Source organism: Mercenaria mercenaria, chromosome 5, assembly GCF_021730395.1.
Source record: "Mercenaria mercenaria strain notata chromosome 5, MADL_Memer_1, whole genome shotgun sequence".
In the NCBI taxonomy this organism is placed as follows: domain Eukaryota; kingdom Metazoa; phylum Mollusca; class Bivalvia; order Venerida; family Veneridae; genus Mercenaria; species Mercenaria mercenaria.
Window position 1 is genome coordinate 26020499 of NC_069365.1, and position 13121 is coordinate 26033619.

The window sequence follows — 13121 nt, forward strand, 5'->3', positions numbered from 1 at the left end:
GAGAAAATGGGTGGACCGGTGGTCTAGTGGTAACATGATTGACTGTCAATCCAGAAGTCCGTGGTTCGAATTCCGGTTTAGACACTGGAAATTTCTGAGATAATCTTGAGTGTCTCCCACCTAACTTTGGGGACTGTACTGGTTCTTCCCAGGAAAGACGGTTTCGCGTGTATCGGTGCTATAAACCGGGCACGTTCAAGAACCAGAGTGTCTATCCTCAAAGAGCTAGGCAAAGTTAGCCGGACAAGTCTGTATCTAAAAGTTCTGGGGGCTTTATCTCACTCTGTCCTTCTGGTCAGATCAGTCTGTGTCTATGCTTGTAGAGGTTAGATTTCGCGCCCTGTCTGGCTGCGTTTGCTATATGTACATGTTTATCATTAAAAGGGCGCTATGTAAATCTGGTAAAATAATAATAATAATAATAATAATAATAATAATAATAATAATAGTAATGATAAAATAAAACTCAAGCATACATTTAGTTGCAATTATAAGTGTACAAAACTCGTATATGTTTGAATAAAACAAAGACAGTTTATCTGATAAAATCAACTCAATCTAATATTTATTTAATATATAGAATGAAAAGTTAAAGCGAAAGATATATAATAACATTTAACGATTGCTTGTGCCCTTGTAAACAATGTTTGTTTATAAGCAATGGTTTATTCAGACACGTTTTAACGAAAATGACCCAAGCTTTTAGGTACCCTGGAAACTTGTTGACTGCTTTCTGCGCAAGAAGCAGTTAGAGCCAGCTAACCTATCACAATTAGCCCTACGAGACTCTGTCTAAATGCAAGTTGTTTACTATCGGTAGTATTGCGCGGTATATATGCCTATTCACTGTGTTTGAACATGAATTACAGTCATAAGTATAACGCCAGTTGAAGAACAAATTCTAAATCAAAATCAAGGTTCATCTCATATATGGGATTAATTGTTATTGTTTTTATTGATTTGTTCAAGAAGTTATTTTACGTATTTACTGTTTATTTGTGCCGTGTTCCTTGTCTTTAAAGTGAATTCGGGCAACATTACGCAAAACGAGAGATCTTCAATCCCATTTAATTTTAACCGGGCAGTTGACTAGCTTTTAAAAATCATAACCTTATAATATTTGACTATCACATTCGTTTCTTACTATTCCCAGTCACACGATTGGAGCGCTTGACCTAGTATGTTGGAAATTTTAGTTACAAAATTGACAAAGCGTTTCATTGCACTGAAATAAAGCGATGCAACACATTCTGCAGATGAGAAATGATTTTTTGACTTTGAGCGTTTTAGAACGAAACCCGACAACACATTTTGCAGCTCAATTCATCACTTAGCTTTTACTCAGATTTTAATAGCTTAACCTGACCACGCCAACACATAGCACTTAACTGTAATGTTTTTATATATTTAATAAACACCACTGCTATAGTTTCATACAGTTATTTACTATTACTCTCGCTGCGCGACTATATCATTAGGCGGGAAAGCATAAGGTATATAAGCATGTAATATGATACAACACTACGTAAACACTGATACGCTGGAACAAATACAAATTACGATAATCACGAATTGTAAGCAGACTGACATACTCTTTAAATCAATTTAACACATCGACATTGCCTCGGGTAAACGGATTAGAAAATTGTCACTATTCTTTAGTATGTAAATGAAACAGATTTATTTCATTTTGTTTGCCTAGTTATTTGTAGAATATAATTTACCTTATAATTATCACTTGTTATGGTTGTGGATTTGAGTATCCGGTTCGGTTTTGGAAATTCGGAGAGATTCCTTTGAGCCGAAAAGTTCCATTTGTTTCTAGAAAACTTCAATAAACAGAATCCATTTTATTTCCACTTTAACACCGAGGACCAAGAGAAAATCATTTCATTTGTGGTATGTATTTTATCTACAAATAGACACTTTTCATACACAATCCTTTTAATAGAATATATATATTCTGATAACTATCCCGGAAGTTTTACATTTCCACTCCTCTGACACGTTTAAATACATTGTGTTTTCGTATTTTTGTATAGTGTTTTCGGGCAGGGGCCGAAAGTGCGACATTACGATTGCCCTATAGGGACACCAATGTACGTGTTTATCATGAAATAGGAGATATATTAAACTGCTATGATATAAAATGATACATCAAAAGCGGGAAAATTGTAAAGGTGTTTCTTAAGCTTTATTTATTTATTTGAGTTTTACGGCGCACCAACACAGTATAGGTTATATGGCGCCAAACAGGACTACAAATTTTGGTTTCACATCTCATTTACATCGAAATAAAAACATGAGACGTGGAATCAAAATTTGCATACCTGCTGGAATCACAGAGTTAGACCCTATTAGTCGCATCTTACGATCATGTAAGGGTAAGGCAGTGGTTCCAATTATTTCAGACACAGTCCAAGAACCACAAGGCTTAATCTACCAAAAATGGAAAACAAACATATTAAATATAAAGGGGATTTCACTTTAACTTTGAAAGGGGTTAGTTTCAGGGCAAGTTTCTTTTTATGCCCCCGAAGGTGGGCATATTGAAATCGCACTGTCCATCCATCCGTCCGTTCGTGCCTCCGTGCGTCCGGTATTCTTGTCCGGGCTGTCACTCTTCCATCCATAACGGGATTTTGAAATAACTTGTCATAAATGTTCACCATAATGAGACGAAGTGTCATGCGCAAGACCCAGACCCCTAAGGTTAACATGGTCTGTTTCGTGCCCGGTTCATAACTTTGCCATCCATGAAGGGATTTTAAAAGAACTTGGCATAAATGTTTACCATAAGTCGACATGTCTTACGCAAGACCCAGACCCCTAGCTTCAAGGTCAAGGTCACACTTACAAGTCAAAGTTTAACAGGGTATGTTTTGTGTCCGGTCCATAACTCTGCCATTCATGAAAGCATTTTGAAATTACTTGGCATAAATGTTCACCAAAATGAGACGACGTGTCATGAGGTCAAAGGTTAACATGGTCTGTTTCTTGTCCGCTTCATAACTCTGCCACTGATGAAGGGATTTTGAAATTACTTGGCATAAATGTTCCCTATAATGGGACGACGTGTCATGAGCAAGACCCAGACCCCTATCTCCAAGGTAAAGGTCACACTTAGAAGTCAAATGTGTTTATTGTCTGGTCCATAACTAATGAGACGACGTGTCATGAGCAAGACCCAGACCCCTATCTCCAAGGTAAAGGTCACACTTTGAAGTCAAATGTGTTTATTGTCTGGTCCATAACTCTTTTATCAAGGGATTTGAAAATAATTTGACACAAATGTTAACAATATTGAGAAGATGTGTCACACTTATGACCGAGGTCTCTTAGGTCAAGGTCACAAAATAATATGTGAGTTTTTGCGAATACAACTGTGGCATTCTTGGGCCTACTTCGGGGGCAATTGTCACCAATAGTGAAAGCTCTTGTTTCATCAGCGTTTTCCAGTTGCATGAGTTTTGATTGAGATATTTCCTATTAAATGTCCCAGACACCTACATCACAAATACGTGTATTTACATTTTGTCACATTTAGAACAAAATATAGTAAAATATTCAGACCATAATACAAAATAAAGCTCTGTTTTAATGATTAGTAAATTCTATTTATCTTTATGCATTGTGTTGAGCCTTCTTATGACAGCTCGACAGAGCCGTCAAAATGACTGGAACGTTATACCTGCGCTAGGGATGACATTGTGTCAAGAAGTAACATCAATAAAACTTATTAGCAAAATACTCGAACGCTTATATAAGGTCGATGACTAACAATCAATTGCATAACATAGCTATGGGGTTGAGGCTGCTCCGGTATTACGTCAGAAAGCCATCAAGGCCAAACCTGCACAGATGACATTTAAAACTCATGTGCGTATAATAATTTTGCATAACAGTACTCGTCTCGAGTAGGCACAGGGCATTGACGGAACTAGGTCATGATTATATTGGCATTTTTCTGTCGGTGTCTTGACTGAAGCCGGCGGAAGTAGTCCTGAAAGGGCGAATGGACCCTTAATGAACATAAACAAGAACAAACGAACGAACGATTCTTGCATAAGATTAAGAATTCAATCTAGGTCATAAGAATGATTGGTTGTAAACAACTTAAAACTATTACATAGCACAACCTAGTACGGTGGGAGTACTATTTGTTATGTAATAGTCAAGGAAAGGAAAACTATACTGCAATTGTATAACTGGTGGAATGGTGAAATAAGATGCATAATAAATATGTTACACAAACATATAAAACATGACTAAACTGATATTCAGATAGCAAATAACTTGGAACAACAGGTATAAAACAAATAGCATCTATAAAAGTTCTCCATAACACATATTCACTTGGCGATAATTTATCCAAATTAGATATATACTATAGCATGTTTTTTTCAAGAACATCGAAAGGTCTAAAACCGTGTTAAACTTGTATGCTTGCGATAATTCACATGTATTTCTTATTTTCTTCCTTGGGCAACACCCCTACACAACAAAGGTCCCCCTTCATGAAGGTACAAAGCAGGCCATACAATATAGTGCACATATTTCCCGCTTTTTGTGTAGGGTTTGTATATATTTGTATCAAAAAGAATGTTTTCAGTAACATCAGGAAAGTCAACATGTATAGGTGGTACGTGTCTGTACATTGACCAACAGATATTCATACACTTCTGAATAAACGCTTTTACAGACTCCATGCCTGTATCTATGTTTTGTTCCTCCAGTATGATCTCAGTTCCAACCTTAAGAAAAACAAAACTAAACATACGTTATAAACATAAAATCAGCAGAAGTACCTTCTTAATCTAAGAAAGAAACAGTTTATTTGTTTTACGAATGTTTGTTAAAAATTTCAGAACTTTAAAGAATCAGTATGATATTGTTAAGAAGGCTAGATAACAACCATAGAAAACGTCATAGTAGGGTTTGACGTCATTCACAGATCGTAACAATAACTTTAGCGGAACTAGTATACAGAAACATCAAATTGACTCCATGATTACAAACGACAAGAACGAAACAACACTGAATCCAATACCTTTTCTACTTCGCATGACAGCTGTTTTTCGAAAAAACGTCTTATTACCATGATAACATATTTCTGTTCCGTGTTTAGTTCCTGCTCAAAATTTATCCTGGCTTCCCTTTTCTGAAGTATTAAGTAAAGGTTTTGAGGTAATGTTCCCTACAGATTAAGATCACTTCATATTGATGTACAATACAGCGATAGATATGGTGAAATAAAACAATTTTTCAGATTGAGGAAATATAATTATGTGAACTATTATTAGTACCGCAAACAATAAAGGCTACATCGTATTTGTCATACAGTTGTCAGACATTTCTTAAGTTTATGCATTTAAAAAGTGATAATATATCATGTGAAGACCATTCCTTATTAAAATATAACCCGACGTTATACTAGTATTTTCAAAACAAACTATTAAAAGTCTTATATTAGTCTTTGGTACTGCCTTTGTTTCACCACTTGTATTATCCTGCAATATAGGAGAAGGACAATAATAATACGTGAATGTAACTGGACTTGGACTTGCGTGTCTACTTTCATCTCCGGTTAGTGTAACTGTTTTTTTTTTTAAAGTTTTCACTCGTGGATTTGTAAGTTTAGTTTAAACATATTGTTCTTTAATAATAATACTTGTACAAAATTTCTTATGATAATTATGCATATACATTATATGATAAATCAAATACAGCAAAAAGGTTGAACCACAAGTTCTTAAACCATCAGTAATCACTGTTCCAAAAGTATTTCACGCAGACATATAACAGCTTGACGATAATAAACAGAGTAATTACAAAGAAGGAAATTACGAAACAGAAAATTGTTATTGTGTTATTGTGTTATTTGCACATCAGCAACGTTATGGTTTTGTTTGATTGCTGACTTAAATATTTGTACGGCCTTATCTTTTGTCCTGGTATATATATATATATACAATGGTATTGACAAATATTTTCTATGTTTTAACCGAGAGGTCTAGTTCTTGATCTTAGTTTTTAAAGACAATTTGAAAAAAAGAATCCATAAAAACTGACGAAGTATCTAGATATGGTCAGTAGTGTTTTACATGTTTTTGTTTCTTTATTTTGATCTATCTGATAATAGAATAAATATTTTGTCATCAAAAAGATCTCGAAATAGTCGATTTTACTAATCAGGTTCAATTTGTCTCTTTACCTCCCATATTTGGCAAAAACAATGAAAACACAGAAAATTTTGGCAACCGCATCGAAAGATAAGTGTAATAAACAAATTATATTTCATCAATATTTGAAGTACTTCATCTGAAAGTGTATGATAAATATTAAAGTTTCTAAGTTATAATGAAAACAATTTATTTTTACCAGTGCAATTCTCCCCGGAACTTCATCACATACTTCTGACGTTTTTTCCACATCATTCAGTTCTTCGCAGACCTGAGTGTTGAATGTAAAAAATCAAATAAATTGCATACAGCATTGAATAATTCCTGTCTTTGCCTGCACTGCGTTCCATTCGGAAGTGATTTTCAGTTTGACAGAGATTTTTTAATAGTTTTCAAATTAGTACGTTTCCTCCTTTACATCTGTTTTGTGAAATGGGCTTTTTGCATACTTTCCGCATACAAAACCATTAGAGAAATAAAGGTCGTTGTCAGATTAATTTGTTTATCTGATATATTGATAACGCAATATATAAGCACAGATAGTGCTTGACTCCCTTTTCATGCTATCATTGCTATAATTATTGTTGAACTGCTCTTACGCGTAGTAATAGGATTTGGGTCTTTAGTGGCTGATTTAGGTTCATTATGTCGATAGCTTGATTCCAGCATCACACATTATGTCACATACAATAAGTTAAGGGAACCAGATATTTAGATATTTGGAAGAGCAAGTACTCGATGTAAAATATTATGTATACATTTGGACCAACCAGAACACGTTCTATAAATATCACCAATCAAAACGCATGTCTGCCAAGGTATAAATAGGTAGATGGATGACAAAGAGTTCATTCTGTATCCAGCGATCGAAGAAGACATATCGAGCATTCAACTAATGACTTATCCCAGTACGTTGATGAGGAAGTTACTGCAAGTACACTGTCAGGGCGGATAAATTATTAAAAAGGAAACGTTTGAAGTTCACAGACTAATAAAGAGCTGCAGAACTTCAACAAGGTTTCGATCTATAGGGCCAGCGCATAGGAGTTTTACCTTAAGGGTAGTTGAATGCTATAGAGGATAGCAAATATAGGCTAAGCATCGGAGAGCTGAGACAGAGACCCAGAGTTTGGTAATCTACTGAGATAGTAGGAGAGTTCCAGCTTATAGACGGTTCAGCATTACTGGCGAAGTACAGCCAAGGCATCGGGAATACACCTATATGGTAATTGAATGCTACATATGATAGCATATAGGCGCTTAGCATCCAGGAGTTAGGGCAATCATTTTGAGGCGCAACTTCAATTAAGAGGACAGAGGCCGAGCATCTATGCGATAGGACTCGTAAGTTGTTGATTCAAAGACATTGTCAGACGGGAACTTCTACAAAAATACTAGTCAAGTTTAGAGTCTCCAGCCTTTGGGAATTTGAGCTAATTATTATTAATTGAAGATTGTTAGTTTGAAACATTAGTGATTTGTCTGATCTAGTCACTGATGTATAGGATATGCCTGTAGTATTTGAAATTACCACTAAAAGATTTTATAACGCTTGAAGAAATAGAAGGGAACGAAAAACAGAAAATGACTCATCTACAGCGTTTGTCTTTTAGCTTTCTGCACTTAAATCAAGAAATATTGCATCTGGAATGGAATGTTATCAAATAAGATGCTCGAGGTAGCGGTAACCTATATTTTCTGACAAAACACAATGTAACCTAATATTCTCTCTCTATATATAGAGCAAATAAAACTAATTTTCACTAAACTGAAAATAGAAATGATAAAAATTGAGTAACATATTATCTCTCATCAATATTTCGAAGTATTTATTTGGAAAGTATGTAATAGATAGTACTATTTAGAAGTTAAATGAAAAACAAACTGTTACCACTGGTACACGTCTCCCAGGCACTTCATCACATACTTCTTCCGTTGCCCCGACATCATTCAGTTCTTCAGAGACCTTATTGATTATAAAGAATAAAATAATTACTTAGTTCAAACAAATCTGAAACTACCATGGTAAGACGGTAAATCATTTTCACAACATTAATAATAAGAATACTAGATCAATACTGCCTATCACATAAAGTATTTGTTGTAAACACACAGTGATAGTTCTCTATTTTGATCATGCGTTTGTTCTTGCTCGGCCATAGATTTTTTTTTTTATTAATTTCCCAAAGATCCTACCAACCATGTTATCAGTGTTTGAAAAGGGGAATTTTTGGGTTTGTCTTTGTGATGTATTATCTTAAGCAAAGCTAATAAAATAGTTCTAAATCGACACAATTGAAATTGAACGCGATCATTGCTAAACAAGCATAAATCTTACCAATGTTTGTCTTCCACTGATTGTAGCAGTTGCTCGTTTGATGCAAGTTTCTGTATTTTCTTTGACTACTTCTACGGCTGCCGTTGATTTGCAGAATGTAAGTGTGCAGAAACTTTGTTGAATTTTTTTCATGTGATCCGTACAAAGTTCATCGCAAAGTCGATTTGCACGCTGAAAAAAAAAACAACATATGACACATTAACCAATTTCGCAGGAATAGTAAAAGGTTTACTGCAACAACTAAAATTGAAAATATCTGTTACCTTTATTTGACAAAAATGTTAATACAAAACACAACATTAACGTCACGCCGACTTGCTTTTTCAATTGTGTAAGACTAGTCAGGAGTTAGGCACCACTTCTTACTTAAAACACCAGAATCAATAAAATAAGAAAAAAAAAAAAACCAAAACATACTGGACGAGTACAATTCAGTGGAGCAATCAATAAAGGTGATCCATACCCCACTTAAAAAAGCTTCTTTGTTTGTTATGATCATAAATTATACTCACTGCATCCTTTGCAAACAATACTATGTGACGAATGTGAAAGTTCTTGTTTCATGCAATTTCTTTAAATGTCTAAAGTTTGAAATATTAAAAAATGAGAAAATGTAAGGTAGGATGACAAAAAGTAATTTTTCGGGATAAAATTATGTTTTCCCGCTCTTCATTTTCATTTGTTATCATCTTATGTTGTGTACAGTTATATTTAATTCTCTTCGGCCCTGTCAAAGATACTGCCTAAAGGTATAAATCTGACAAAATGCAGATAACTTCTTCATTATTCAGGGCAGATATTTTGCTAATAAGATTATTAACTGTACCTTTAATGTTTTCATTAGGGACATTCCAGTTTTAAAGTAGTATTCCATTCAGTATATGAAAGGCTTCTATCTCAAATAATAGAATGCTATTAAAAATGTGAAAAATTGAGTACCACAAGTGACGATGAATTCCCTTCAGTGGTTTTTATGTCATTCTCTTTAATATCAAAGATTTAGTACAATTAGAAAGAAACAGAATATAATACAATACAGAGTAGGCAGTCAGAGCTACATATATGTTATGTCAACTTTCTGTATGTTCCAATGAAATACTTTCATTGTTGTCTGAGCTACATAAGAAAAACAATATTTTATTTTCACATTGTCCAAGGAATAGCCTGAATTTAAGTTAAATGGAAATAATTTTGTCACAAATAAAACTAAATAAATTTAACTTTATGTGTGTAAATACAATAGGGTTATATTATTATAACAGTAGCTCGATCTTGGATGCTGTATTCGGCTCAAGTGGATTTTGCTAGACTGGATCTCACGAGGCGCGTAAGTGCCGAGTGTGATCCGTCTTTGCAAAATCCTCGACAGCCGGATCTAGCTAGTGTTGTAATGACCCTTTTATTATATACCTCGACCCTTTTTGTTTGTTGTTTTGTAATCGCACAAAATCTTAAATGTATGTCGATGTTAGAACAGAAATAAGTGACTATGTCGTGTGCGCTATTTGTAGACTGTGTCAGGTCATGCATATCAAATGAAATTCGTTCGGAAACATACAATACAAAAGGTACTATACGTATTTTTTCTGCATATTCATATTTACTTGTGAAATACCGGCTCTTTTTTGACAGGGTTTATATAGGCACTGTAAAATCATTTAATTTCGTGGGCACGAAATTTCGTGGTTTTGGTCAAAACGGCAATTTCAATGGGGATATTATTTCGTGGATTTCAACTTTTGAACATAAAATAATTGGGAATTGTACTTGTTCATTGGGATTAAATTTCGTGGATTGTCTTAACCACGAAATCCACGAAAATTGGTCCCCCGCGAATATTTATAATTTCACAGTATGTTATAAATTATCATCCCAAATATAAGTATTAATCCAATTCATGAATATTTTTCAAAAATATTGAATGGATTTATGTTTTCGGGACATTTTCTAAGTGCAAAAAGGGAAGTAATTTTATGAAAACAAAAGTCAGAGTTATTGTATCGACCTTCTTTGTATACATGGACCTGTTTTAAAGGTACACTGCAATATCTATATTGAATTGTAGTCAAAAAAAGGGGAAATACTGTTTGAAAACAAATGGCAGAGTTATCGAACTGGATTTGTATACTAAGATATTGTTCTCAAAGGTCTTTCTTAAGTTTCAATCACATACATGAATAGGTTTCAGAAACATTAAAAGAAATGACAATTTTGGGTCATTTTTTCAAGTCAAAAGGGGGACTATTTTTGTCAAAACAAATGCCACTTATTGAACATGGTAAATGAACTTGCCTTATGATCCAGCTAGCATATTTTTCACTTTAATGTAGAATCTATAGGGTTCCGGAGATTTATAAGGCACGGGACGAAACGGGACGGACAAGACGGGAAAAACTGATTCATAAAGGCCTGCACAAATACATTTTGGTTGGGGTATATCTTGTATTGACAGTACAATAATAGATAATCTTTTTATTGTATGCTTATTTAGTAGCAAAACGACGATCTGACGGACACGGTACCGTTCTTTAAACTTACACAAACATATCGCTTAAAGCGTTTGCTGGTGTTGATTTTCATGTTGATACACTTATATCGCTGGGTTAGAGTCATATGTGAATATCTTACATTTTTTTTTTAATTTTCTTTATTTGGTTTTGCATTTTTCTCTTTGTCCTGTATCATACCTTATTATGTCAAAATTTTGGAGCCATATTTCAAACACTTTTTTAGATATTAACCAGTAAGTTAACGCCTATCTCACAAACATCTGCTTGCCAGATATCAATAAATCCAGATACTAATCAGGTACATTTTGTCTCTTTATTTCCCCGAACTTTTACAGCAGAATTAAATGTGCAATTTGTTTGTTTTGTCTAATGTCATCGGCTTTTTATCGCACATAAAATATGCGAATTATAACAATTTCATAAGGATCATTGGAGAAACCATATGCTATTTGTAGCAGTACATTGTAAAAAGGGCATTACAAGTATATGCCGAGTTGTGCGACTTGATCCAGAAATATCGGTTTGTGTTGTATCCAATATAGAAATATATTGGACGATAACATGATACAAATGCGAATCGTTGATTGGAGGAGAAAAATAGGTATATAATATCAGTTAAATCACTCGAATACATTGGTTGATATTTAAATGGTTTCACTGTCTTAACTTAAATTAAATGGCATTTGTCTAAAGGCAAATAAAGTTTAAATAATAACAACACAGGATAAAGCCTTTGAAGACATCGATTCAGTAAAACACTATTACGTTCGAAATCCAAATGTGGAAAAATGTGAAATGTCTTTGGGAATGTCCAGTTATTTAAGCACTCAGTGGTTTCCATTCGCTTTTATGTTAGATTTTATGTCCATATGCACTTTTTCTCTACATAATACAAGCAGAACACATAGAAATAGAAATCACAAGCCAAATCTCTAGGAATCTAGTGCCTGTCGTGGATGGAATGAATACTGAAGCAAAACTTAATGGGTTCGTTGACGTTGATTTTTTTTCAACACTAAACGATTCATTGGTTCATATTATCAATGATTTATATATATATATATATATATATATATATATATATATATATATATATATATATATATATATAAACAAACAAACAAACAAACTCAGTTGTTAAACGTAATAAAGATAAAACCACTGACGTTTGTATCGGTAATTAAAAAAAAATAATCCGAAATTCAGTGAAATGAACAGGAAAAAGATTAATTCTAAACAATTAGAATCGACAATGACAATATTTAGAGTAAGAAATTAATTTAAAACAAAAGTTCGTGCCTTCAAGTTTGGAAGTGGAGAAATCTAACAATAAAAGGAAAAGTTCTTCTCCGTATTTATGTGCGAGATAGAAACAAAAGGCATACCTGAGAAAACGGAGTTTCTATGAAATAAGAAAAGATCGTTAGTTTCAAGAAATACAGTAAAAAGAAATAAAATACGTCTTAATGTACCTAATACAAAAGTCATATCTTTTGCCTTTAGTATAAAAAATAGCATATACAATTTTGAAATCAGACGCACAAAGCTGGAATATGTTCAATAAACATATTTTATCAGAGAAGGACATATTTTATAATCATTCTGTATCTACATCTTTTTTTAAATATTATGACAAAACATGTCTAAATACCCAGATTACCCGTTTTAACGTTCAATCAGCGGGTCATTTATTGCGTTTTTCTAAAGTGTTTTGAACCCTACACTGTCAAAGAGGTGCTAAAATAAATCAGTTTGGCAATCATAAGATACATTTTCGGCGCAAAACACTGTGTTATACGTCGTTTTTAAGAAGCAATTTTACTCTATTTAATGATGTAATCTATTCCTAAAGAAATGAGAAGAAATTTTTAATAAATTAGATATCAAAACAAATTGGTTAACGGAGAAGCCCACCCTGAAAAAAAAAGAGTATTCTGAATGAATACGAAAATATTCTTTTGCCGGGTCTTACGAACAAAGCTGTATTCATCGGAAATAAATCTTATGTCTTGTAATCAGTTGCGAACACGAGAAATCTTAAAAACATTTGCACAACATATCAGTTCAGAAAAGCTCAGTACGGAACTAAAA

At 33.6% G+C, this 13121-nt stretch overlaps 1 protein-coding gene across 1 annotated transcript in view; it reads right to left on the reverse strand.

Annotated features, from left to right (window-relative positions):
• Window positions 1-626: 626 nt before the first annotated feature.
• LOC128556940 (putative leucine-rich repeat-containing protein DDB_G0290503) overlaps window positions 627-13121 on the reverse strand; it is a 39014-nt gene continuing 26519 nt past the window's right edge. The window contains exons 12-16 of the mRNA XM_053542979.1: window positions 8521-8691; window positions 8074-8148; window positions 6382-6453; window positions 5051-5161; window positions 627-4754 (exon numbers count right to left, since the gene is read on the reverse strand). Of these exons, the coding sequence (XP_053398954.1) occupies window positions 4470-4754; window positions 5051-5161; window positions 6382-6453; window positions 8074-8148; window positions 8521-8691 (714 nt within the window). The 3' untranslated portion in view covers window positions 627-4469. The remainder of the gene's footprint in view (window positions 4755-5050; window positions 5162-6381; window positions 6454-8073; window positions 8149-8520; window positions 8692-13121) is intronic.